This window comes from Geotrypetes seraphini, chromosome 19 (genome assembly GCF_902459505.1).
Source record: "Geotrypetes seraphini chromosome 19, aGeoSer1.1, whole genome shotgun sequence".
NCBI lineage: Eukaryota > Metazoa > Chordata > Amphibia > Gymnophiona > Dermophiidae > Geotrypetes > Geotrypetes seraphini.
This window is the reverse complement of record NC_047102.1, coordinates 34,306,912-34,334,384: the sequence shown is the minus strand read 5'-3', so window position 1 is coordinate 34,334,384 and position 27,473 is coordinate 34,306,912. Positions and strand designations below refer to the sequence as shown.

Below are 27,473 nucleotides of genomic sequence, written 5' to 3'. Positions count from 1 at the left end.
GAATCTGAGGAGGGTGGCTGAGGCTGCGCAGGGAGAACAGCCAGAGCAGAAGTGACTGCAGCAATGGCAAGGGACAGCTGCCACATAGAGAGCAAAGCGGAGGACAGAGCAGTCAAAACTGGAAGAGGCAGAAGGGATAACTATAGCAGCACAGAGAAATCAGTCAGGAGCCGGGAAAGGCTGAAGCAGGAACTGCAGTAACACAGGCAGAAATTCCTGAAGCAGGCTCATTAAAGATGCAGCTTTTCACTTCGTATTCCAGCATGCCGCATAAGCTTACCCTGCACTAATCAAATCAAACTGCTCTTTATAAAAAGAGGAGGTGACTAGGGGGATATGTTGAACATAAACTATTTAGGTGATAATACTGGGGGAGGAAAAGCAGGTCAGTGAAATGCCGAATCCTATTGCTATACTATACACCAAGGAAAATCTAATTGCCTTCAGCTCATTACTGTTATGAAGTCAGTCTGTCAACCTTGCAAATATGAATGTTAAATGCCGATATTTTCACAGGGCTTTCCCCGCCAAGGCAATTAATTTGGCTTCTCTGCCATCCAGTTTCCCTGAAGTCAAAGGTGGGGTTATAGGTTATAGACTGGCAATTAGTTTTAACAAAGAAAAGAGCACAGTGTTTATTATATAGCTGATGGGAGCTTGGTGGGGGGGGGGGGGAGAATGCATGGGCTATCCTCATTCTGTCTTATTTCAGTGCTCCTTGCACTTCTGACTGCAGGAAGAAAGCTCATTATCTCTGCTACAAACAGGTTTCCCAAAGCAGCCTACCACCTTGTCATTCTTTCTCTCTCAGCAGCACCTCCAGATATGGCAGCATCAGAGCCAGAGAATCAGGAACCCAAGCAAGGCTTAAAATGGTTATCAGAGAAAGCACAGTTACTTACCGTAACAGGTGTTATCCAGGGACAACAGGCAGATATTCTCACATATGGGTGGCGTCATCCATGAAGCCCCAATGCAGACAGCCTCACAGGCAATTGCGCTGAGATGGACTCTAATGGAGGTTGTTTGAGGCCAGATTGAGATAAATAAAATAGGTAATCCAAAACTGAAGGCAAGGAAGTAGACTGAGGCTCCTGGTGATGAAGATTGCACCAAGCAGAAAACCTCTGTAACATTGCCTGGTGGCAGGTTTTCTGGAAGCATCTAAGAAGTCTTTGACAGATTGAGAAAACTGCAGGTTTGAAGTTATGTTGAGAGGTACCAAGCTGTCAGATGTAGAGACTGCAGGTTAGGATGAAGAAGAGAACCATGACTCTGTGTGTCACTACAGTAACCCCCTGAGACGTAGGGTCTTTTATGAGCCAGTCGTCCAGATATGGGAAAACCTGGAGTCCGTGACTTCGTAAGGCTGCTGCTACTACCACCAGGCACTTGGTGAAAACACTGGGAGATGATGCCAGGCCGAAAGGTAATGCTGATTTCCCACCTGAAATCTGAGGAACTTGCGAGAGGCTGGATGAATGGAAATGTGAGTGTAAGCCTCCTTGAGATCCATAGAGCATAACCAATCATTGAGATCGAGAAGGGGATACAAGATTGCCAGAGACTTTTCTTTGACAAGAAATTTGTTGAGAGCTCTGAGATCCAATATTGGTCGAAGACCTCCCATCTTCTTTGGAACAAGGAAGTGACGGGAGTAAAATTCCACGTTCTGCTGGTCCAGAGGAACTCTCGCGATGATTTTTAGAGCTAGCAGAGCTTGTACTTCCTGAAGAAGAAGAGGGGTCTGCGACAAATTGTAAGGAAACTCTCCTGGATGGTGATCTGATGGAATCTGAAGGAAATGAAGATAATAACCCTCCTTGATGATGGAGAGCACCCAGAGGTCGGAAGTGATCAATTCCCATCGTTGATAAAAATGGTGTAGACGACCTCCGATGGGAAGAGGAGGAGACAGAGGCATGTTATGCTCTGGCTGAGATGGTCAAAAAGGCTGTGCAGGTTTGGCCATAGCCAGTGTTTGAGGCTTCCGCTGACATTGTTGCTGTTGTTAGCCTCCAGGAAATAATGATTATTATTTTACCGGGATCAGATGTCAGTGAATCATATAATAATAACCAGAAACCGGTATGTCTTGGAATCAGTTGTTTCAATAAGTATGAGTATGCCTCAGCCCCACCACTCCACCGCTGTGCTATCTCTTGACTGCGGAGAGAATTATGTGGCACTTCATCATTGGCTGCTCATAACCATATTTGGTATACTACTATTCATTTAAATACTTTTAAATATTTTTTTTAAATTATTTGCAATTTTAGTATAGTGAGTGTACTTAGCTTGTATGCTTAGCTGTTATCAGCCAACGCCTGGGAGTTTAACCCCCCCTAAGCTAACTGATTTCACCACATTCTCCAGCAACAAATTCCAGAGTTTAATTACACGTGGTGTGAAGAAATATTTTCTCCAGTTTGTTTTAAATCTACTACTTAGTAGCTTCATCGCATGCCCCCTAGTCCTAGTATTTTTGGAAAGAGTGACCAAGCGATTCACATCTACCCTTTCCACTCCACTCAGTATTTTATAGGCCTCTGTCATATCACCTCTGAGCCATCTCTTCTCCCTAGCCACTTTAGCCTTTCCTCACAGGGAAGTCATCCCATCCCTTTTATCATCATTTTTGCTGCCCTTCTCTGTACCTTTTCTAATTCTGCTACATCTTTTTGAGATATGGCAACCAGAATTACACATGGTATTCAAGGTGCAGTTGTATCATAGAGTAATACAAGGGCATTAGCTCCATCTTCCCCATGACCAAAAAAATTTCAATGAGCTCAATCAAAAGACAAACAAATGATGATTTTTGCTTATGATCAAGAAGACATCATCATCACAGACAAAGTTCCATGTGGAAGAAGTGTCACGGCAGTGTATTATCATGATGTTTTGCAAAAAATGCACAGAAAAATGCACAAAACCCAACCTTAGTTGCTCTTGGCTGGGCCATTCATTCTTCACAACAACACTCGCTCGCACATAGGGAATGTCATCATTGGAAAAACTACGCAAATACGGCTGGAAGGTGTTACCTCATGCTCCCTACAGTCCAGACATGAGTCTACCAGACTTTGACCTTTTTCCAAAGTTGAAACAACCTATGCGTGGACATCGTTTTGCATCTCTAGAAGAGCTTTCTTCCGCCGGTACCCGAACCATTCGGCAACTGAACAAAAATGGTATCTTGAATGGAATAATGAAGCTTCCTGGACTTTGGGACTTGGTCATTGCAAAGCAGGGAGACTATATTGAAGGATTGTAATGAAATACTTGAAAAAAAAAAATAAAACATGTAAATTTAAAAAAAAAATAGTGTGCATTATTTAGGAAATGACCCTCGTATGATTTATAATTTCTAAATTAAACCTGGCATTTATCTTATTCCCTATATAAATGAGCTTTCAAGAACATATGATATATTGTATGCCACAAGCCATGAAACTATTCCAAGGTCAACTACTGTAACTTTTGAGATGCTTTTCATTATCTTACCATTGAAAAGGTCTTCATTCTCTAGAATATTGTTCTCTGTGTTGTACTTTTCACCAATTCTGCACCACCCTCTGACTTTTATATTGATGATATGGTGATAAACTGATTTAAACATCCTATGTTCGACTCAGTTTTTTCCATCCAACTTCATCACTTAAATCAGTGGTTCTTATATTTGTCCTGAGGGGTTTTCAAGATATCCCTAATAAATATGCATGAGGCAGATTTGCATATAATAGAGGTGACAGGCATGCAAACCTGCCTCATGCATGTTCATTAATTATAAACAAAGAAGCTACTAAAAATAACATCAATATTTTATCGTTTTATTAATTAAATACTTGTAAATAATTGCTTCACTATAAATAATCAATTTCAACACCACATTTAATCACATTGAAAGCCCTTCCCCCATACCTTAGCGAAACACAGTCCTGTGTCGGGCGTCACTACTGGAGATCTGTTGTGTATGAACTTAACAAAAGAGGGACTCTCTTGCATGAGCGTAGCATTTGATAAACTGTTATGAGGATGATAGAGCCATTGTGCATGAACATTGGAAGAGTTTTGAGAAAAGCCGTAGGCTGGTGGTTTAGAAAAATATATGACAATGTTTTATGTAAATGCTTGTTGATGGTATGGGGGAAGAGAAGGGCTTTAAATGTGATTAAATGTGGTGTTGAAATTGATTATTTATAGTGAAGCAAGTATTTAATTAATAAAACGATAAAATATTGATGTTATTTTTAGTGGCTTCTTTGTTTACCATTGATATAATTAATTGAAGCCAGAATTTAGAAGCAAGTGGTCCCATGCATTTTGTAATGAATTTTCATTAGAGATATCTTGAAAATCTGACTGGCTGGGGGGGTCCCCCAGGACAGGTATAAGTACCTCTGACTTGAAGCTTTACTCCACAGCAGATTACCCGTCTACTGCTCTCTTATGAAGTGTCCATTGGTTCCTATTTCTTTATCATCATTTACAAATGAATATGAATTCTGCATAAGTATTGTATGTATTTAATTACAGTCAAACCTCGGTTTGCGAGCCCCCACCCGACCCGACCCCTGGAACTGGCAGTATTGCTCCCCCCGAGGCCAACGGCGCTATTCCCTTCCTTCACGATCGCCTCCTCCCCCTCCACCACTGACTGGCTCTGTCCTTACCCATGTGCCGCCGGTGTTAGAAAGAAGCCTGCCGCCGGTTTTCTGCTGGGCTGCAAGCATTTGCACATGCTCAATGCCTTCTGGATCTCACCTTCTCCGAGATTCTCATGATCTCATGAGAATCTCGGAGAGGGTGAAATCCAGAAGGCCTTGAGCATGCATAGATGCTCTAGGCCCAGCAGAAAACCGGCGGCAGGCTTCTTTCTAACAACAGCAGCGCACGAGAACAAATTATTCCCATAAACCAAGGTACCACTGTATTTATATTCTGCATATCCTACAATTCTATGTGGATTACAAATTATTCAGGCACTCAAGCATTTTTCTCTATCTGCCCCATTGGGCTCCCACTCTATCTAATGTACCTGGGGTCACAAGGAGCAGTGTGGGATTTGAACCCACAACCCCAGGATGCTAGGGCTGTAGCTCTAACCACTGCACCACATACTCCCCATATAGGAAGCTCTAGCATGAAGCATATTATTTACTAAAGCAGCAAGAGAAGAAAATATGAAAAGAGAAATCTAGAGATGTCAGGTGTGGACATCAACATCTATGGCTCAGTTCTTACCGTGAGTCTTTTCGGTGCTTCCACTTCAATCATCCCTCGCAAGAGATTCTGGCAGTCTGGTGGGATGAAGTGGGGCATGTGGAACACGCCACGTTTCACTTTTTCTAGTAGTTGCCTCAAGTTATCATCATCAAATGGGAGAGCACCCTTCATATAAGAAAAGAGGAGGGATGGAGCAAGGGGGGGAAGGGGGAGATAAAGAAGGGAAGAGAGGAAACAAGATAGAAAGGCAGCAACCCAAAGGGACAAGGTGGGGTATAGATGAAAACAGCATGAAAGATGGTAGAATAGGGAAAATAAGAAATGGAGCATCCAAGCAAGGAGATGAAGAAAAAGAAGAGAGCAATGAAACACACAAACAGGAAATATGGTCACAGGAAAAACAGACCTCTTAGTAAACAAATTACAGCAAGGGCAAGCAAATGATAAACTGTACAATATTATTACATACATCAAAATTCAAAAGTCCTTGTTCTGTGTGAAAGAGCATACTTTTGAGTAAGTGACCAGCATATGTCGCTAAAAGTTCTGTCCCTGTCCCATTCCTGTAAGCTCTGCCTTAACCACACAAGCCTCAAACACTTATGAGGATGGGCTTGCAGGAATGGGGCAGGGACAGGAAAAGAACTTGGGGGGATGGAATGGAAAAATGAGTTCCCGTGGGGACAGGGAAAAATGTGGCTCCGTGTCATTCTCTAGCTAAGAGTAAAGAGGAATGAAATTCACTCGTTTTGCAGGACAGATTCAACTAGATCAGTGTTCTTCAACCACCGGTCCATGGACCAGTGCCGGTCCACAGAAATTTCCTGCCGGTCCACAGGGCCAACACGTGCATCAGGCCCAAAACAGTGTTCTTCGACCGCCGGTCTATGGTGCGATCGATGCGGCGTTATCTTCGAGCCAGCTCCCTCTTCCTGATTCAGTGCACAAAGCCACGGGCAGTGGCTCCTACGAGCATCCTGCGCCTGAACCGGAAGCCTTCTCTCTGACGTTGCAATATCAGAGGGAAGGCATCCAGATGAGGCACGGGACGTGCAAGGTGCAATTAGTACTATTATGGGGCCGGGTCTGGGGTGGAGATGGGCGGGGTCTGGCCCACGACTTAGCCCAGTGTTCTTCAACTGCCTGTCCACGGACCGATGCCGGTCCACAGAATAATTCTTTTATTTCTGCCGGTCCATAGGTGTAAAAAGGTTGAAAAACACTGAACTAGATTGCGTTTATGTCAAAGATTCTTCAGTGACCCATATGAACAGAACTCTGAAGCACAGCAAGATTTAGAGAGCCCTTCTTGGTGAAAGATAACCGAGGCTTGGAGAGGTAGAAGAGCAGGCAGCAGTAGCCTTCCCAGTGTGACACAGAAAGAGATCCAGGAGATAAAGAGAGAGAAAATCCCATGTCATCTGGAGTCACTTGGTGATAGAGAAAAGACAGGATGATTCCGTATGGGGAATACTCTACTTCTTGCGTGGGATGGACAGACTGAGACAAAGGGTGGGGAGCAACATTCTGTTAGCTTCTGTATGGAGAAATCTATTCGCACTATTCAGCGGAGATTTAAAAAGTGAGGAATTTCAAATTGTTTAAAAACAAACTTTAAAGATGTCAACATATAAAGGACTCACCACTAACAATGCAAATAAAATAACTCCGCAGCTCCAGACATCAGCTTTCCTTCCATCGTATTTCTCTCCCTGTTTGACATGAGGAGAGACGACAGTGTCAGAACACCGAACAAGTACAGCAGACCCTCAATATTCGCTGGGGTTAGGGGCAGAGCCAGCCAACGAATATTGAAAGATTGCGGCTAACTTTCAGGGCCGGCTCTAACCCACCCCCACGTCCCAGACCTTTCCCAGACCTTACCTGGTGGTCTAGCGGCGACGCGGGGCAGGATCAATCGTCCTACGCTCCTGCCCCGTGCAGGGCCGTCATCAAAATGGCTGCCGTGAGTTCCCGTTGTAGTCTTGAGGCATTTTGATGACGGCTCTGCACGGAGCAGGAGCATAGGACGATTGATCCTGCCCCGCATCGCCGCCAGACCACCAGATAAGGTCTGGGGAAGGTCGAGGATGCAGCGTTTCTTTAAAAAATAAATAAATAACTTGCGAAAAACCTAATCTGCGGGTACTGGAACCGTGGATTTGGAGGCGGTACTGTATTTGCTAGTGTGTGACACTCTGGTAACTAGTTGCAATTGCAAGCAAAGCAAACATTAAGGGCTCCTTTTACTAAGCCGCGTTAGGGCTTTAACGCACGGAATAACGTGCGCTGCATTGCCGTGTGCGCTAGACCTTAATGCCAGCATTGAGCTGGCGTTAGTTCTAGAAGCATAGCGCACGGTAATTTCCTGTGTGCGCAAAAAAACGCTAGCGCACCTTAGTAAAAGGAGCCCTAAAAGAATGGATGAAAGTAATCAGCGAGAGGACTGCACCAGTCCGGGCTCTGCCTCTCTTGACATATACCAGTGTCTTGTAAACTTTGCAAAGCCACGGCACACTAAACACATCAAAGAAAGATTGGAAGAGCCGGCATACCTAAAGCATCCCAGACAGATGTTTATCTGTAATTGCAGAATCCACCGTTCTAGGATTTAAGGGTAAACTAGATGCACATCTCCTTAAGAGTGGCATAGAATGATACGGGTAAGGGTAAATTAGATGCACATCTCCTTAAGAGTGGCATAGAGTGATACAGGTAAGAGTAAACTAGATGCACATCTCCTTAAGAGTGGCATAGAGTGATACGGGTAAGGGTAAATTAGATGCACATCTCCTTAAGAGTGGCATAGAGTGATAAGGTAAGGGTAAACTAGATGCACATCTCCTTAAGAGTGGCATAGAATGATACGGGTAAGGGTAAATTAGATGCACATCTCCTTAAGAGTGGCATAGAGTGATACGGGTAAGAGTAAACTAGATGCACATCTCCTTAAGAGTGGCATAGAGTGATACGGGTAAGGGTAAATTAGATGCACATCTCCTTAAGAGTGGCATAGAGTGATAAGGTAAGGGTAAACTAGATGCACATCTCCTTAAGAGTGGCATAGAATGATACGGGTAAGGGTAAATTAGATGCACATCTCCTTAAGAGTGGCATAGAGTGATACGGGTAAGAGTAAACTAGATGCACATCTCCTTAAGAGTGGCATAGAGTGATACGGGTAAGAGTAAACTAGATGCACATCTCCTTAAGAGTGGCATAGAGTGATAAGGTAAGGGTAAACTAGATGCACATCTCCTTAAGAGTGGCATAGAGTGATACGGGTAAGGGTAAATTAGATGCACATCTCCTTAAGAGTGGCATAGAGTGATACGGGTAAGGTAAATTAGATGCACATCTCCTTAAGAGTGGCATAGAGTGATACGGGTAAGGGTAAATTAGATGCACATCTCCCTTGAGAAGCATACAGTGCTATGGGGACTAAAACTAGGCCAGGGTACACCTGGTGGGGCCTCCGCGTGTGCGGATCACCGGACTTGACGGACCCAGGGTCTGATCCGGAGATGGCAATTCTTTTGTTTGTGTGTCTGTGCAAACTGTATCTAAGTGAATTAGCTCCCCTGTAATCATGTTTTTATTAAGTGTGTGGATATATCTGTATATTTAGCATTCTATGCACAGATGAAAGCTCTCATTTAACTTACCCGGATCACTTCAGGACAGGCATAATGTGGTGACCTACAAGACAAAAGGGGACACTGTGAACACACCACCTCTACAGGAGGAGGGAAACAGGAAACATTTTACAGAATATATACCTTAAAAATTGAAAACTGAAATCTAAGGGAGGAACAGATGGGAAATTTATTTATTTAAAAATTTATACCCCATCTAAAGTACCTTGGTGATTTCCAATCAACATTCACAGTTCTGTATAAAAAAAAACATTACATACACAACTTAATATTTTTAAAAATTTATTTGTTCATTTTTATAGCCCGTCCTCCCCAGGAGTCCAGAACAGGTTCCAATAAAATAAAATTAGGTACTTAAAACTTCCTTAACTGTCCCGAAGGCTCACAATCTAGCTGAAGTAGCTGAGAAAACAATTATTAAATAGTAAAGATATAACAATTCAAACAATAAAAAATAAAAAGAATAAAATTAAAGTAAACAAATAACCCTGAAAGTGCCAAAGCAGTCCAAGCAAGACAGAATAGAAGTCGAATGGATCCAATGGCCAAGATGATCTCTGGATCCACAAGGGAGAAGCGCACAACATTTACGGGCTCTCCCTCCACAGCCTCTCCAACATCTCACCAGCCAACTCCAGCACTTGATCCCTCTGGCTCGATGGGATCTCATGCCGTAGTCTCCTCTCTCACCACTCTGGGCTGCAGCATATCCAACACGCACCAGCAGACATGGAGCACGATGGCCCAAGGAAGACATCATCTGATGCTTTGCACCTGAGGAGCAGTCACCAGCAGCAGAGAAGAAGTGGCAAAAACCCCAAAACCACAGAAGGGGAGTTGACGGACATGATCCAATGCAGCCAAAATCAGAGGAGCAGCAAAGCATCCACCCAGCGACAGGAACCACACTCCAAAGGGAGGGAGCCTGCCCTGGTCGTCAGCCCTCACATAAAAACACAAACAAATGTGTCTTTAATAGTTTTTTTAAATGTTGCTCTTCCCTCACACAAGCGCATTCCAAAATTTTAACCCAACTAACGAAAACATTGAACTACTTATCTTTCATTGACGTATCCCAACTACTTTATCCACTGACAATCTCGTACTACTTTCAGACCTTGATACACCCCTAGGATGATTCAAATGTATAATTCCTATTGGCTCTAACCTAGAGATGGGGGGCTATATTTCTTTATGAGGGCAATTTTAAAAGCCAATTCTGCACAAAAACTAGTGTTTTAGGAAGACTCTGCATTTAATGTATGCACACTTCACTCCCAGTACTCAAGAACTGCCAACAGGCCAGGTTTTCAGAATATCCCAAATAAATATTCTATTCTTCTCTCTAGCATTTATAAACCACTAAATCCTAATAGGACCAGTCATAACATATATCCAATCATATACATCATACAGTTTCAAACATAATATAACAACATAATAGCAAGCCAATGCAGATAAAAGTTGTAACAGACTTTGATCGTCAACAAAGTGTTTCTGAAATAAATATATGTTTTCTAATGTTCATAGGTTCTTACCTTGATAACCTTCTTCCTTGTAGGTGTGTCTAGTGGTCCTGAACACCAGGGTTATGCATCTGAACCTGCAAGATGCTTGCAGAATACTGTCAATCATCTTTTGAGCTCTGCCTACTTCCCAGGGAGCTGCTCCTGCCCCTCAGTTTGTACAAAAGCAATCAAGTAGCAATGTAATGACAGACATAAGTGGAAGGAGGGAAACGGGGAAAAATCCCTGATACAATTCTGTTCTGCTCTGTAACAAACATTAATTAACATTAAAGTAACTGCTCAAACCAAAAACATATGCAACCAGAACTAATCTTATAGAAAGCTCGGTGGCTGTTCAACAATGGAAACCTACAAGAAACAAGCTAAGCGGCTGTGGCATCAGTTGCTGGATAAGGGTTATCCTGAGGTCACAGTGAAAGCAGCATACACGAGAGCCAGATACATGAATAGAGATTTACTGTTTGAGAACAGATCAACTGGACCCATTGGTCTGAAGTTATATTGGTCCATCCCTTGTAAAAGAGGATCCTATAAAGGCAGGTGAGGAATGAACCTCAAACATATCATTGTGAGGCAACTGAAGGAAAAGGGTTTTTGCATTATCTGACACATGCCCTGAAAGGAAGATTGACCTTAAGGAAAATGAAACTTTTGACTAGAAGCCTTTCTTGGCTTATAATGCTTCGCACCTCTAAGGTGAGATTTAGAATATCTAAATTGAACCTTAGGTTTATCCTCTGGTAGATGCTGAGCCTTAGAATCTCCCAGGTCTTTAACTAACTTTTCTAGGTCTTCTCCCAATAATAACTTCCCTCTGAATTAAAGTTTGGCAAGACGGGATTTGAAAGCTCCATCAGCCTCTCGCTGTCTCAATCATAGCCATCTTCTAGCAGAAATAGTGAAAGCCATTTGCTTAGTCAAGGCCCAAAATTTAGTCTATAGCGCATCCATTATATAAGACAATGCTGCTTCAAGAGAAGAGAGTCCATCAGGAGAAGAGGAGGAAGATATTTGCTGAACCCAGGATAGAAACATGACGGCAGATAAAGGTCAAATGGCCCATCTAGTCTGCCCATCTGCATTAACCATTATCTCTTTCTCTCTCCGAGAGATCCCATGTGCCTATCCCAAACTGTTGCCTGAAGACTGAGTGCTACTACCTGAAATGAAAGCTTTAATGCAGACTTTTACAGTCATGCACATCCTTTAGCACTGTACATAATTCAACAGGAATTGTGGTCTTTTTTGTAACTGCTGCAATAAGAGCATCAACCTTAGGAAGTGACAGCTTCTCAAAATCAGTGGAAAGTAAAGGATAGAGCTCTTAAGGCCAGAGTCAGGAGACTCCCACTGAGCTCCCAAATGGCTTCATGAATATGAAAAGACTTAGAGGCCCTCTAAGTGCCAGACATCATGGAAGGCGTGGTAGAAGTTTCTTGCTTGGCAAAGCCTTAAAAATAAGGAGAGGAAATTAATCTCTCATAAAGAGCCTAGCAGCAGAAGGATCATCCCCTTTAGCACCAGGAAGGTCCTCCTCAGTTAACGGAGCAGCAACCAAATGGCCAGAACCGACAATCAAAATCTCTTCAGAATCATGGAGGAGATAAGTATTCCAAATCTTTAAAAGTGCCTAACTTCCTTTTTTTTTTTTTTTTAAACCACCCCCCAAAAAAAACTTGCCTCTCAGCTTGAAAAAGAAAACATGCAACCAGGTCAGAAACCTGCTGACTCTCTTTAAGAGAAATGCCTGATGTAAAAGAAGAACAAATTCAGGCAAAAAAGACATGTCACGTAGCAGGAATTACATTAGGCCGCCTAATGGCTGTTTGAAGTGATGTTCACAAACAAAAAACACATTGAAAATGTGATATGTTAGGTGTTATCGACTCGTGTTTAAGTCCTAGCGACTTGATGAGCATCATCAAGTTCTCGTGGCAGAATAGCCGGGTCTTTCTTCTGCACAGTACAAATTCGATGTTGTCGCCGTTGTCGCATCAAACGCGATTCTCTGCTGTTTCCCAGATGGGTGGTACATCGTTAGTCTGGCATCTCCGCTGAAACCTGTCTGCCTTGGGAGGCCCTGCTGGTAGTGAAACCACGGATGGCCTAGCTTTCAGCTTCTCAGAGGCAAAAAACAAACAAACCCAGAACTGAAAACACGTTTTCAATGTGGTTTTTCTTTGTCTGTTATCATCTTTCAATTCAGAGCTGTTTCAATCAATTTTATTGCAGTTTTGTTATACGTTGCATGTCACTTATCGGCTGGGTAAAAGCCATACTCTTTTATATATGATTGTTTATTATTATTTACTTAATCACCTATATATCATATTTTATTACATATTTATTGGTGTACTTATGCTGAGAGAATTGTTTTATCTCACCACAGTTTACTTCTGTTACTGCAACAGATTTAACCATATTGCTAGCGTCAAGGAGCATTTCCAACACTTATTTTCCTGTTCATCCACTACAATGTTGGTTCTCTTCTACATCCACATCTGAAGGACAATCCAATTATATTCCCAGATGATGTAAAAACACAGGTAGTGGCATAGTGAGGGTGGGAGGTGCCTGGGGAGGTAGTGTCCCTCCCTCCGCTTCGCATGTGTGCCCCTTCCCTTCACACGTACCTCTAACTCAGTGGTCTCAAACTTGTGGCCCGCCAGGTACTATTTTAAGGCCCTTGGTATTATAAAGAATGATTCTTTATGGAAAACTTGTGCCTTAAGTATCCGGCGGTTGTGTCTGGTGGTTGCGTTCTGGAACGTTGCCTGCCTCACTGCTGTAACCTCACGCAAGAGCTTTCTTGCATCTGTACGTCCGCCCCCCCCCCCCCCCCCGCCCTTATGCCCCTCTCCATACTATGCCACCGAACACAGGCAACCGGATCTTTGAAAATGTTGTATCATTGAAAATGTATCAATACCGGATCAAAATGGAAAGCTCAAGTCCATCCACAACAACTCAAGAACCTCAACAATCTATATTTCCCAGACATCACTTTTGTGGAAGAGCCCCTTCCAAAAGAATGAAAATGGATGTTAACAGTTTTATGAACAGCTTTTATCAAACAATCCTTCCTTTGAAGACAGTTATTTATATTTGAGTGACGCAGAGAACAATGTTTTTATTATTTTGGAAAAACACATAATGAAGTAGCCAAAACTGTCAAAACTTGCATGAGGGATCCTGTGCATTCTTGCTACCAGTACAACATTTAAGAGGACATAACGTAAGAACATAAGTCTAGCCATACTAGGTTAGACCAGTGGTAGGCAAACTCATTAGTCAAAAGAGCCAAAGATCAGCAGTACAACAATTAAGATTTCTTTTGAGAGCCAAATTTCTTTTCAAGAACCATTGTTTTTAGTAGTCGGTTTAAACTAGCTATTAACATTAAATAAACCCAGATATCATAATAATAATCTTATTTATTGACAAAAAATTATTTTCTACCTTTTGTCGTTTCTGCTTTAATCATCTTGTCTTCACTCACTTCTTTCTAGCCAGCATCTGTCCTCTCTCTGTCTTCCATGCAGCATCAGCCGCTTCCATGTCTGCCCTCTCTCTCTGCCCCTGCCATCCACTGTCCGCACTCTCCGCGTTCCATATGGCATCTTCCTTCTTTCTATGCTCCTTCCATAAACTGTCTATCTTGTGCCCCTTCTCTCCCTTGTACACGATTCATTTCAGCTCTGCCACCTCTCCATTTTTCTCTGTCACTATCCCCTCCCCTATGCTCTGGTATCTCTCTCTTCTCCTTTCCTTCCCACCCCACGGTCTGGCATCTGTCTCCTTCCCTTCCAAGAGGTCATCCAGAAAAATTGAGAGGAGACAGATTCAAAACAAATGCTAGGAAGTTCTTCTTCACTCAGAGGGTGGTAGACACCTGGAATGCACTTCCAGGAGAGGTGATAGGACAGAGTACATTATTGGGGTTCAAAAAGAGACTGGATGACTTCCTGAAAGAGAAGGGGATAGCAGGGTACAGATAGAGGGTTACTTTCAGGATATTAAATAAATAGGGTATAAACATCTTAGGTAAGGAGAACTTACAGGTCATGGACCAGGGGGCTGCCGCGGGAGCGGACTGCTGGGCGCGATGGACCCCCTGGTCTGACCCGGCAGGGGTAATGCTTATGTTCTTATGATTCCCTGGCATCTCTCTTCTTTCTTTTCATCTCCCCCTCTGCTCCCTTTCCTCCTTCTGTCACCCCATCCCCGGTCGGTAGTGCAGCCCCTAAACGAGTGCTCCAAGACCTGGCATCATGAACTTCTTCAGGCAGCAGCAGGATTCACAATTTACTGCTGTTGCCGGCTTCGGCATTCTTCTCTGTTGGGTCCTGCCTTCAAGGAAACAGGAAGTAGGTAGGACTCAGCAGAGAGGAAGGCCCAAAACTGGCAACAGCAGCTAATTGTAAACGGTGTTGCTGCCCGAAAAAGTTAAAGATGCCAGGCCTTGGAGCACCCAGGGCAGACCGCTTCTCTCCCTGTAGCCGGGGCCCCACTGAAAAGGAACATTTAGCTCTCCCTCCCATGCAAACCCCACCGACCCACCCCGAGATGACCGACAAACCTCCCTCCAGTCTTCTCGCGGTGGGAAGGTCGACGGGGAGGGCCCGGGACGATGATGCTGGGGGGGCCCCCAGCACAATGACGCTAGGGGGGGCTGGGCAATGACTCTGCTGTGAATCCAGTAGGGAGATGCCCAAATGGCCCTAAAGCACCACACTGGCAGGCCCCCCCTGACCATTTTGGCCCCTATCTTTTAATCTGGCTCTGATCGAGCCATTCTCACAAACTGCCAGTGGCTGCCCCGATGCTTTCCCTCTGCGGCGATCTGCCCTGTCAGAAACGGGAAGTTGCGGCAGAGAGAAAACTTCAGGGCAGCCGCCGGCAGCTTGTGAGAACAACTGCTATGTCGGGGCCTTTCTGTGCAGGAAAATTTTGGCTACTGGCAGAGCCGCACTCAAGTGGCTAATGAGCCATATGCGGCTTGCGAGTTGCGGTTTGCCAACAACTGGGTTAAACCAACGGTCCTTCTACCCAGCATCCTGTTTCCACAGTGGCCAATCCAGGTTTGTATAATGCTTCAAGTTGGAATAAATACATTTTAAGTGGTATATACAATTTTAAATAAAATGGAAACTTAATTTCATAAGGACTCAGAGAGGAGGCAGCTACTAAAACAATGCAAGACCTGAAACGAAACTTACCCAGTAGACATCAGTCATTTCCACTCAGGATAACAGATTAAAAAGAAAGATGATTCATAATTACTATAGAAAATATAGTAAAACAGACATGCAGACTGCACGACACTAATCTGGAAAAGGTCATACAGCTCATCGCTGGGTATGAAGTGCTGCTGTCTGAATTCCCAAAGAAAGAGCAGCCTAATAAAATAATGTGTCTCATTCATGAAAGCTATATAAACAGGGTAATATTGCTGTGCTAGAAAAACATTGGGATCACACCGCTGACAGAACTGTAGCAAACGAAGGCGTTGTGATCACCCGGAGCACTGCTATTTTCTTAGATAAATACTGCAAGAAAACCAGATAGTGTGGAAAAGGAGAAAAGCAGAACAGCACCATTAATAAAGATGTTAGCAAGAGAAGACCCTCAAGTACCAAGAAATGTATTCAGACTCGGAGAAAATATGACAGGAAGATACACAAATTGTTCCATTTGTGTTGTGTGTCACCAGCTTGATTAAAAATAATATCCAAGATTGGGTATATTACACCTTACTACCAGGGCTGTGGAGTTGGGGGTCAGAGTTGTGGAGTCCAAGTCAGAAGCAAAATTTGGGCAGTGGAGTCAAGTCAAAGTTGGCAGCAATTTTGGGGCTGTGAAATCGGAGTCGGTAAAAACATGCTGACTTCAACTTCAAATAGACTTAAATTGTATGCAATGCTTAAATTTCTTATTTCACAGATAATAATTTGATTAACCTATCAGTTTCAGGCTATGTTTTACTTTTAGAATATATTTTGATATCAAGTTCTTTTTTTTTTTAAGTTAAATAATTTTTATTATTTTCAGTTGAAATAACAGAACAAGCAATGAAACATCATTATACATTGAAACAAGAGGTAGATTGTGGATGTTCATGCAAGACAATAATAAGGTATAGCAATGATTACACAGCTTACTCCTTGATATGCTGTCCTCATTTGGATTCCGTGATTCTATCCTCTCCTGGTTTGCCTCCTACCTTTCCCAAAGCACCTTTAGTGTATGTGTTGGTGGATCCTCTTCTGCTGCTACCCCGCTCACAGTTGGTGTACCCCAGGGTTATGTCTTAGGACATCTTCTCTTTCTACACCTCTTCCCTCAGTGCCCTGATCTCCTCCCATGGCTTCCAGTATCACCTATATGCTGATGACTCCCAGATCTACCTCTCTACACCTGAAATTTCATCTAAAGTCCAAGAAAAAGTCTCTGCTTGTTTGGCTGACATTGCTGCCTGAATGTCCTGCCGTCATCTGAAACTAAATATGTCCAAGACTGAGCTGCTCCTCTTTCCTCCTAAACCCTCTGCTCATCTTCATTTCTCCATCTCTGTAAATAATACTGTCATTGTTCCAGTCTCCTCTGCTCGCAACCTTGGAGTCGTCTTCGATTCTGATCTCTCATTTTCTACGTATATCCAACAAGCTGCTAAGACCAAAATTTGCCCCTTCCTCTTAGAGCACACTACCTGGACCCTTGTCCAAGCTCTTGTAACCTCACGCTTAGATTACTGCAATCTACTCCTAACTGGTATCCCTCAATGTCACCTCTCCCCTTTGCAATCTGTACAAAACTCTGCTGCGTGACTCATCTTCTACCAAACTCGCTACGCTCATGTCAACCCTCTCATTAAGTCACTTCACTGGCTCCCTATCTGCTATCACATACAGTTCCTCATCTGACAGGGTTGAGAGGATGGGAGTTGTCATCTTCCCTCCTTGCCCTACCATACTCAGCCACCAGAAGATGCATCGGGACCCTGGCTCCGCCCCCTGTTCCAGCAGCCGATTCTTCAGTCCTTTAAAGGGCCTCTGAGGGAGCACTGCTGCAGTTCCTCGTCTGGCAGGATTGAGATGAAGGGAGCCGCCATCTTCCCTCCTTGCCCTACCAGACTCAGCCACCAGAAGCCGCATCGGGACCCTGGCTCTGCCCCCCTACTCCAGCAGCCAATTCTTCAGCCCTTTAAAGGGCCTATGAGGGAGCACTGCTGCAGTTCCTCGTCTGACAGGGTTGAGAGGAAGGGAGCTGCCATCTTTCCTTCTTGCCTTACCAGACTCAGCCGCCAGAAGCAGTAGCTGGACCCTGGCTCCGCCCCTGCACCAGCAGCTGATTCTTCAGCCCTTTAAAGGGCCTCCGAGAGAGTACCGCTGGAGTTCCTCGTCTGGCAGGGTTGAGAGGAAGGGAGCCACCATCTTACCTCCTTGCCCTCCAAGAATCAGCTGCCAGAAGCCGCATAGGGACCCTGGCTCTGCCCCCTGCTCCAGCCGCCACCCCTTCAACTCCATCATCTGACTTTTCAGTCCTTCGAAGAGTCCGTGAGCGGCCCTTGAGCCGAACCGGGCCTATCAGCCCTTCATAACCGATAACCAAGGCATTAACACTTCAGGAACCTCCAACCCCCTCCTAACAACTCTCGAACCCCTCAACCACCCCTACTAAGCATCCCCTACCCGGAGCACCTCCATCCTGCAGCTAACGGCCTAGCTCTTAGGCTGTCACAGGATTCCCCCTCAAATAAAAACATAACACAATGACACCCCCCACAACAAAACTCATGTACCTCCTCCTGCTGTTCTCCTTGCTCTTAACAAATTGGAAAGCAGCAGGGAATTACATATGTCCAATCCCAGTTGTGGCAGAAACCTAAAGACCTCACCAACTATTGAGGAAAGACCACACAGACAGAAATCTGATAGATTGCTCATCTTACATCCACAAAAGCATCCCCCTACATGGGAAAGAAGACTACCTCCCACAACAAGGAAGACACCTCACAACCCCTATCCCCAACCAAACAACATCCTCTACCCAAAAAGTACCACCAACTCACACACAAAGCCTTCAATAGCCTGTACATACATGAACATCAGAGCGATTGGCCCAAAGGTGGACCTAATAAAGGACTGGATAGTGAAAGAGCATATAGGATGCCTGTTCCTTTCCAAAACCTGGCTAACCTCTGACTCAGACCCCTGCATAACAGAATTTTGTCCTAGGGGATACAAACTAGAGGTGGTTTGCCGAGAGAACCTGGACCTGTTTCTGAATGCACAATTTTTCTGTGGATTTTGTCATTTTTTAAATTCTTCTTCTTCTTTTTTTTTAATGCAAGTTTAATAGTTACAATATCAGATGATACAAGGAAAAAAGGATCATTAAACATAATTTAACAGTATTTATACATACAAACAAAATTCCTTTCAAAGCCCACAATAAATGGGAAGACATGCCACCATTCAATTACGAAAAAAATATGAAGAAAACCAAGAATTGGTTCTTGATTCATCTTTATGAATCTTAAACCCTTCCATACTAGTTGGGACTCCTACCTCCTCCAAATTTCTCAGTTTCTTAAATTATTATTCTAACTTATACCTCTTCCTCCCAAAGCACGAGGCAGGTGTTTCAGAAACTGCAAGAAATTAAAGCTTTGAGCAACAGATGACCCCTTTCAGAACAATGAAGGCTGTTTGTGCTGTTTTGCCTGATCCACATGCCTGTCCCTATGTGTCCAAGCACTGTCTTTCCTACCTGGTGCTCCTGGTTTGCAGTACGATAAAAGAAAGTATCACTACCCTAGCAGTGGCAAACTAAGGAGGATGATTCTATTTCAGCACCACTGAAGCAGAGTATCATTGGCTATATCATTGGCTATATCATCAATCCATACAGCAGCTTCTGGCCACGTCAATGGGAAGGGATCATTAAGCCCAGCAGAATGCTTTGATAAATGGGAAATAATTTTAGTGAGATTGAGTAGTTTGCTGTTCTTCTATGAACACTTGATTGCAGCCTGAGGTAAAGATGATTCTTTAATACTTCTAGATAAATTTAACACATACACACTCGCTCCCCTATCACCGTCTGTCTTCTGTCTCCTTGCAATTTTTAATTTTTGCTGCTCCCCACCCCCCTCCTCCTATTCAGTACACACTATTAATCCAATGTTTTAGCACACAAGTTCATAAAAATGGATAAAATTTCTTTTCTAAAGTAGGCTCTGAAAACTAAGGGCTCCTTTTATCAAGCCACGCTAGCGGGGTTAACGCGTGCGACTTTTCATCACGCATTAACCCTGCGCTGGCCTAAAAACTACCACCTGCTCAAGAGGAGGCAGTAGCGGCCAGCGCGGCCGGCGGTTTAGCACACGATATTACGCGCGTTAAACCGCCAGCGCGCCTTTGTAAAAGGAGCCCTAAGTTTATAGTTTATAGCTATTCTGCATGTTGATTTACATTCTTTAATTTGTAATTTTTTAAATGTATATTTTGTATTTCTTATCTTTTCATTACTTTTTATTCTTTCATTTTTTTATTAAAATTTGTAATCACGATTAATCACGCAATTAAAGGGTATGTTATTTATTTATTTCCTACTGCAGCTCCCTTTGACTCACTTAACCCTCCATTGCTCAGTCACAAGCAGCTGCACTGGGGAAAAAAAAATCCCTTTAAACGATCAATTAGGGGGGGGGGACTTTATCAAAGGGTACTAAGCGTATTAGAACAATGCAATCGTGTTAGTGCATCCTTTGATGAATTCCCCCTTAATTATGATTAAAATTTTAACTGAAATGCAGCCCTATCTAAAATCAATCATGATAGGCTTAAAAGCATCAAAAATAAAATCGAGGGTAGGGGTGATCTGTGTGTCATGTACCATAGTGTGGATAGCTGGGTTTCTTTTGCCAAAATGACTTGAAATATCCTGCTCTTTAAATGTTATGTTATGTTATTTATTTCTTATATACCGCTAAATCCGTTAAGTTCTAAGCGGTTTACATAGAAATATACATTTGAGGATACAATAAAATAAATAAAGAATGGGTACTTTGAAATTCCCTTACTGTCCTGAAGGCTCACAATCTAACTAAAGTACCAAAGACAAATAAATTAGCAAATAGTAGATAGGAAAATAAAGATAGCGGAAATGAGATATAAAGCATCCTAACAAGCATACATAGAACTCTCAATAACATACTGTTAAAAATAAAACGAATATTCCAAAATAATAAAGTATTATAAAGAAACTAATTAAATAGAAAATACTTTTTAGAATTAATCAAATATAGAAATATTTAGAGAAAATAAACATTAGAAGTGATGAAAAAAGAAAAAGGTAAATGATGGCATATGAATAGAATGGAATGAGAGACAGTTAAACAATAGAATTCTGAGAAAATTTTAAATGAAAATTAAACAAAAGAAATAAAAAAGAAATAAGATATAATATGCTTAATAGAACAAAAATCAGGAAGGACTTGATTTCATTTCCATCAGTCATCAATATCATCATCCTTAGAGTTTTAGATGTTTCAGCCGGGTAACCGCCATCATCGACCCTTAAACCATTTAAAAATGGCTGCTGCAATACCAGCCATACTCAATCAAAACAGCAAAATGTCATGAACCACTAAATAAGAACTACGCTGGCATTTTCCTGTCCCCGGAGGACTTACAATTTCAGTTCAGCTTGGTGGTTCATGACATTTTGTTTTTTTGACTGAGGGTGGCTGTGTTGCAGGAGCCATTTGGAAATGCAAAATGCTGTTTACATGGCTATTTGTCCATGTAACGTTCTTTACATAGTTTAAGACTAAAAGAGCTTTCAAAATGTGGATTACAGAACACAAGAGAAGTCTGATAAGGGTAATGCATTTGACATACCATCATTCTGAATAATTCAGATCATAGTTACTTGATGCTAAGGTCTATTCTATTCATTCAATTTTCAATACCATTCTCCCGGGAAAGCTCAGAACAGTTTACATTAATTTATTCAGGTACTCAAGCGTTCTTCCCTGTCTGTCCCGGCGGGCTCACAATCTGTCTAATGTACCTGGGGCAATGGTGGGATTAAGTGACTTGCCCAAAAATGAATAGGCTGACTATTTCACAACATGCTTTCAACATTACCTAACTACATCAACAGAATTCCTATGAGCACACGAGCTGTTACCGCCACAGCTGGTGCTAACGCGACTTTGTAAAGGAGGGGGTTATTGACTTAGTTCATAAAAACAAATTGAATATTTCTAAGTGTTACTATACAGTATGGGGGCTTATAATCTCCCCCCCCCAAAAAAAACAACAACATCAAAAAGTGGCCTAGATCGGTCCTTAGACGATCAAAAAGACAGATCATCCAAGTACCAATAATCAAAGCTGGTTTTAGACGTATCTAAAACTAGCTTAAGCCTTTCCCCTGTCTCTGAACGCCTAAAGCGAAGAGAGGCAATTTTGGAGGAGGAGGAGGAGGGGAAAGGGCGGGAGGTGGGCCGACCTAGACTTAGTTGTACAGCAAGTAAAACCAAAACCTTTAACGTGGGATGGATGGATGGGTTCTCGGTCCAGCTGACCGGCAGGCCCACCATCCTTGAAATGGCAGGCCTGCCCCTTCCCGTTGCATTGTGGGATGCACCGGGGAGGGGCCTAGAGCCTGATTGGCCCAGTTGCCTAAGGCCCACCCAATTCTGGTTGGACGGTTAGGAGACTGGGCCAGTCATGCCCTAGGCCTCTCCCCGGTGCATCCCACAATGCAACAGGAAGGGGCAGGCCTGCCATTTCAAGGATGGCGGGCCTGCCGGTCAGCTAGACCGATAACCCATCCATGCATCCCACGTTAAAGGTTAGTGTGTGGGGGGGGGGGTCCAGGGTGGTGGGGTTGTTCGGGGGGCCCATCTTCAGCAGGAGGGCCTGGGATTCCTCCTGCCGGTGTTGTCGGGGGGGGGAGGGGGGTGGTTTCCATTGGTGCACCCTGACAGGAGAGCCTGGGATCCCTCCTGCCGGTATTCGAGGGGGGGTGTCAGGTGTGCATCTTGGCAGGAGAGATTGGGCATCTCTCCTGCCAGTATTCGGGGGGGGGAGGTTGGAGGTGAGCCTTGCAGGAGAGATTGGGCATCTCTCCTGCTGGTATTCGTGAGGGGGGTGTCGGGAGTGCACCCTGGCAGGAGAGATTAGACATCTCTCCTGCTGCGATCGTTACGGGGGGGGGAGGGGGGAATTCTGTAACCAGAGTTGTTTTTGACAGACCCCTGTTACAGAATTCAGTTTTTAGGCGAAAGACTGGCCCCTCCTTCGCTTAAAAGGTCTTGTTTTGAGCGTTTGGGACTTGGGCAATTTTTGGGTTGGGAATGTGTTTTAATGTTAGACGTTGTGATGGTCTGGGCGATTAAACTGCTGAACGTAGAGGTAGGCCATTCTCAAAAAAACCTCATTTGGACTTTTTTTTTTGAGAATGAACAGTGGTCTCAAACTCGTGGCCCGCCAGGTCCTATTTTGAGGCCCTCGGTATGTTTATCATAATCACAAAAGTAAAATAAAACAGTTTCTTGATCATATGTCTCTTTAGCTATAAATGACAATATTATTATTAAGACTTAGCCAAAAGGAAAGATTTATAAACTATAAAGAGTTTTACCTCATGCAAAATTGTCATTTCTTTAATGAGACATTAACTATTTTTTTCTGAGGCCCTCCAAGAACCTACAAATCCAAAATGTGGCCCTGCAAAGGGTTGGAGTTTGAGAACACTGATCTAATAGGACTGGGCAAATAGGAGCATCTTTGCAATATGACAGAATTTGACTTTATGGAACTCTTTGTCCCTTTACATTAGGTTAATCATCTGTGTCCAAATATTATTAGGAATTTGCCATTGATAATCTCGGAATCATTGCTGGATGCACTGACTTTATTACCTTATTTTGCATAAATATTTATGATTGCTAATATATCTCAGAAAGAGTTCAATGCGATTTACTATTTAGAAGAGACTGGCATTATCCAGCAATTACAATCATCAGATAAATTCTTTGCATGCTCAGTTGCTGAACAAGCTGAGTTCCACACCGAACAGAATAGCTCCTTTAGAGCATACAAATACGAGTAAAGACAACAGACTGCTGGTATAATCTTAGCCTTCATCTTTTTGTGATGCTACTGCATCTTCTTAAAAGATGTTGGAGGAACTTTAAAACTTTCATTTAATACCAGATATATAGATCTTTTACAAAAACTTATAAAAGTGCTGTGACGCAAGCAAAAGCAGATTGATTACTAGGGCACATTATTCCTCTAGGCTTTTTCAAATATTAAAAATGCTTGCTCTTTTGGGAGTTTCTGAGGTTACTACTACAGATCTTATAGGAGGATGATCGAAACATTCAAAATACTGAAGGGAGTAGACTTAGTAGATAAAGACAGACTGTTCACACTCTCCAAGGTAGGGAGAACGAGAGGGCACTCTCTATTGAAAGGGGATAGATTCCGTACAAAGAGAGTGGTGGAGAGCTGGAACGCTCTTCCGGAGTCTGTTGTAGGGGAAAACATCTTCCAGGGTTTCAAGACTAAGATGGACAAGTTCCTGCTAAACTGGGACGTACACAGGTGAGGCTGGACTCATTTAGAGCACTGGGTTTAAACGTACCAATAAATGAACATATATCTAACTTAGACGGCAGAAAAATGGTTAGACTTCTTTCTGATTTGTCCATAATCAACCACATGGACGTCTTACGCAAAGTTGTCCAGTGAGCGACTTCTCCGACGTGCTTAATTGCCAATAAAAAACGTCTAACCTCATATTATCAAATGTGTAGGTACTTTGACACCATGGCTCCCAAACCAGTCAAACCTCTGTCCCGAAAGCCAAACTTTTCCCAGGCCGAGACAGAAATGCTGGTGCAGGAGGTGCACACACACACACCACCAGCAGCAAAGTCTGGGCGGGAATAGCTGAGGGCCTACGTGCAGTCCAACACCATAATCGAGATGTGGAGGACTGCAAGAAAAAATGGAGGTCCGAGCTAAGGTGGTCAACCGGCCTCCAGATGCTGACATGGCAGACCTCAGCCCCATGGAGCAGCTGGTGCTCACCTTTATGTCACCAACCTCCACCTATGGTGTGGGCACACAGGACACATCAGCTGCCGCACCTGCACAGCCTTCTGGTATGTACTTGTCTTAATCCCCAGTCACCAGCGTCGCCACCTACTTAGGCTGGCCCAGAAGCTACTGGGGCACAATCTGAGCCTGGAGGAATATCGGCAGCAGAAGCTCCAGCTGCTGAGACAGGGTGTCATTGGAGACGCAACGGGAGAGCAATGAACTTCAGAGGCAGCATTTGCACGCCAACACTGTCATCGCTGCAAAGCTGGAAGGCCTCCAGAGTGAGCTGAGAGCTAGGAGCCGTCCTCCCACCACAGGCCAGCACCCTCATCAGGAGCCTGCACCACCCTCCAGCACTGCCTCAGTGGCAAGAGAAGGCAAAGCCACAGAGAAGACACCATGCCCATATCTTGGGGCCTGGTCCACGCCTGCCTTCCTCCAGTCCAGTAACATGGTCAATTCAGACACTGATGTGACCCAGTTGCTCCAACTCTATCTAGAGGAGGGCTGTCAGGGGCCGTGGGAGACCACAGAGGTGAGGGAAGGGGAAGGAGGTAAGGGTTGGGAGTGGGTAGGAGCTATTTGGCTGGGGGTGGTGTTGTGCACACACTATTGGAAAATAAAGGTGTTTGTTTCACTGAACCTATTGTTTACAAGCTTCAGTTTATCTACACTGAAGCTGACAATTGTCAGTGCTGTGTACCAGCTTCAGTTTATCTACACTGAAGCTGACAATTGTCAGTGCTGTGTACCAGCTTCAGTTTATCTACACTGAAGCCGACAATTGTAAGTACTGTTTGTGCAGTCCAGTTAAATAGCACTGAACTGACGTACAGGTGGGTGGGGTTTTAAAGCCTCAGTTCAATGGCACTGAAGCTCACAATAGTGTGTGCAGTTTTTGCAGTACAGTCAAGTGGCACTGAACTGCTATAATGTAAAGTGTCCATTGCACAGGAAGTGGGTCTATATTAAACAGTGCCTGGTGCTGACCCCTTCCTGAAAGGCACTCTGCTTGGCTCTGTGCTGTGGGGGTACGGGGGAGGCTCAGCATCAGGTGGCTGCTGAAGGTGTTGTTGTGGGAGATTGGGCAGTGGCTGGCTTTTGCGTATTGCAAGGTTATGTAACAGGCAGCGTGCCATGAAGATCTGAGCCACCTTCTCCGGGTTGTACAGCAGCTGGCCCCCCGATCGATCCAGACATCGAAATCGGTTTTTCAACTGCCCACAGGTCCACTCAACAATGCACCCTAAGGCTCTTTGACGGCGATTGTATTCTTTCCCAGCTGGAGTGTGAGGGTGGACAATTGGGGCCATGAGCCACACTTGTGAGAATACCCCCTGTCACCCATGACAGATAGAAAAACAGAGAGGGAACAATGATGAGTGGCAGTGATTTGCAGGTGCAGAAAGAGAGTGTTGGGATGAGGGGAAACGGTAAGCACCTCAGGGACACATCTACCCTAAGAAGCCAACCACCATTGAATTCACCTTGGGTTGCTCTCCTGTGGAGGCCAGAATGTTGCAGGATGTAAGCATCATGTGCAGAGCCTGGGTATCTGGCACACACATCTAAGATCGCTCCCTGTGCATTGCACACCACATGCATGTCCACTGAGTTGTAGGCTTTTCTATTCCTGTAACTGGCCTCATCTTCCCAAGGGAGTCTGAGGGCAATATGGGTGCATTCCGATGACAGAGGTGAATTGGGCCACATTGTAGAACTGCCTCATACTGCTCTGTAGGCCTGGGGAGAGAGTTGTAGTCATGGGTGTGGGTCAGGAAGGCACAAAGAAATTGGGTGAGGCAGTTTTAGATGGCAGGCAGAGCGAGCCCACTGTTGGCTGCCAGGACCGAGTGGAAGCTCCCAGTTGCCAGGAAAGTGAGGGCTACTGTTACTTTTAAATGCACTGGGATTAGGTTATTGCGCTGAGAACAGGCCTGTAGCAGGGGGTGCAATTGCAGGCAGAGATCCTGGATGGTGGCCTTATCGAAGCAGTATAGCTCCAGGTACTGCTGCTCCGTCCGGTCAAGGAAGCAAGAGCAAGGTCTAAAGACCCTCTTAGACCCTCTAGAGACTTATGTCTCTATCCCCTTTTCCTGCACACCAATTCCATCTACATCTGCCCCTTTTCTTTCCCTCCAATCCAATTCCATCCAGTATCCTTCCCCCTTATGTGTCTCTCACCTTTCCCTGCACACCAATTCCATCATTAACTTCCCCCTTTCTCTTCCTCCACCACCCTTCCCAAATAGCAATGATGACGCCCCACCTCCCCACAGCAACAGCAACAGTCCCCTGGCATCGATGACAACAATAACACCAGCCTTCCCCCCAGCATCAACAGACGGCAGTGTGGCCTCCCCTGGCATCAATGGCAACGCAGCTGGCTCTGCTCCAGGAAGTTCCTGCGGTGACTGCATCTGCCAGAACAGGTAAGTAACATCGGAGGGGGCTGGACCAGCAGACACAGTCTGGAGCAGAGTTGGTTGCGTTGCCATTGATGCTGGGGGGAGGCCGCTTTGCCATCCAGTGTTGGATGCAGTATTCCAGGTGGGAGCATACCATGGCCCAGTATAATGGCACGAAAACCTTTTCAGATCTGTTTGTGATCCTCTTCTTAATCATTCCTAGCATTCTGTTTGCCCTTTTTGCCGTTACCGTACATTGCGCGGACGGTGTCATTGATTTGTCTACAAGTACTCCCAAGTCTCTTTCCTGTGGGTTCTCTCCAAGTATAGCACCGGACATCCTGTATTTGTGCATATGATTTTTGTTACCGACATGCATCACCTTGCACTTATCCACGTTGAACCTCATTTGCCATTTTGTGATCCATTCCTCGAGTGTATTTATGTCTTAGCAATCCTTCTGTGTCCTTACTACTCTGAATAACTTTGTATCATCCACAAATTTAATCACATCACTCATTG

The 27,473-nt window shown here is 44.1% G+C and overlaps 1 protein-coding gene across 6 annotated transcripts in view; it reads right to left on the bottom strand.

Annotated features, from left to right (window-relative positions):
- BRSK2 (BR serine/threonine kinase 2) overlaps nucleotides 1–27,473 on the bottom strand; it is a 310,234-nt gene that overhangs the window by 83,123 nt on the left and 199,638 nt on the right. For all 6 annotated transcript variants that reach the window (XM_033928274.1, XM_033928270.1, XM_033928269.1 and 3 more), the window contains 3 exons: nucleotides 8,895–8,928; nucleotides 6,873–6,941; nucleotides 5,248–5,394 (listed from right to left, as the gene is read on the bottom strand). In XM_033928274.1, the coding sequence (XP_033784165.1) occupies nucleotides 5,248–5,394; nucleotides 6,873–6,941; nucleotides 8,895–8,928 (250 nt within the window). The remainder of the gene's footprint in view (nucleotides 1–5,247; nucleotides 5,395–6,872; nucleotides 6,942–8,894; nucleotides 8,929–27,473) is intronic.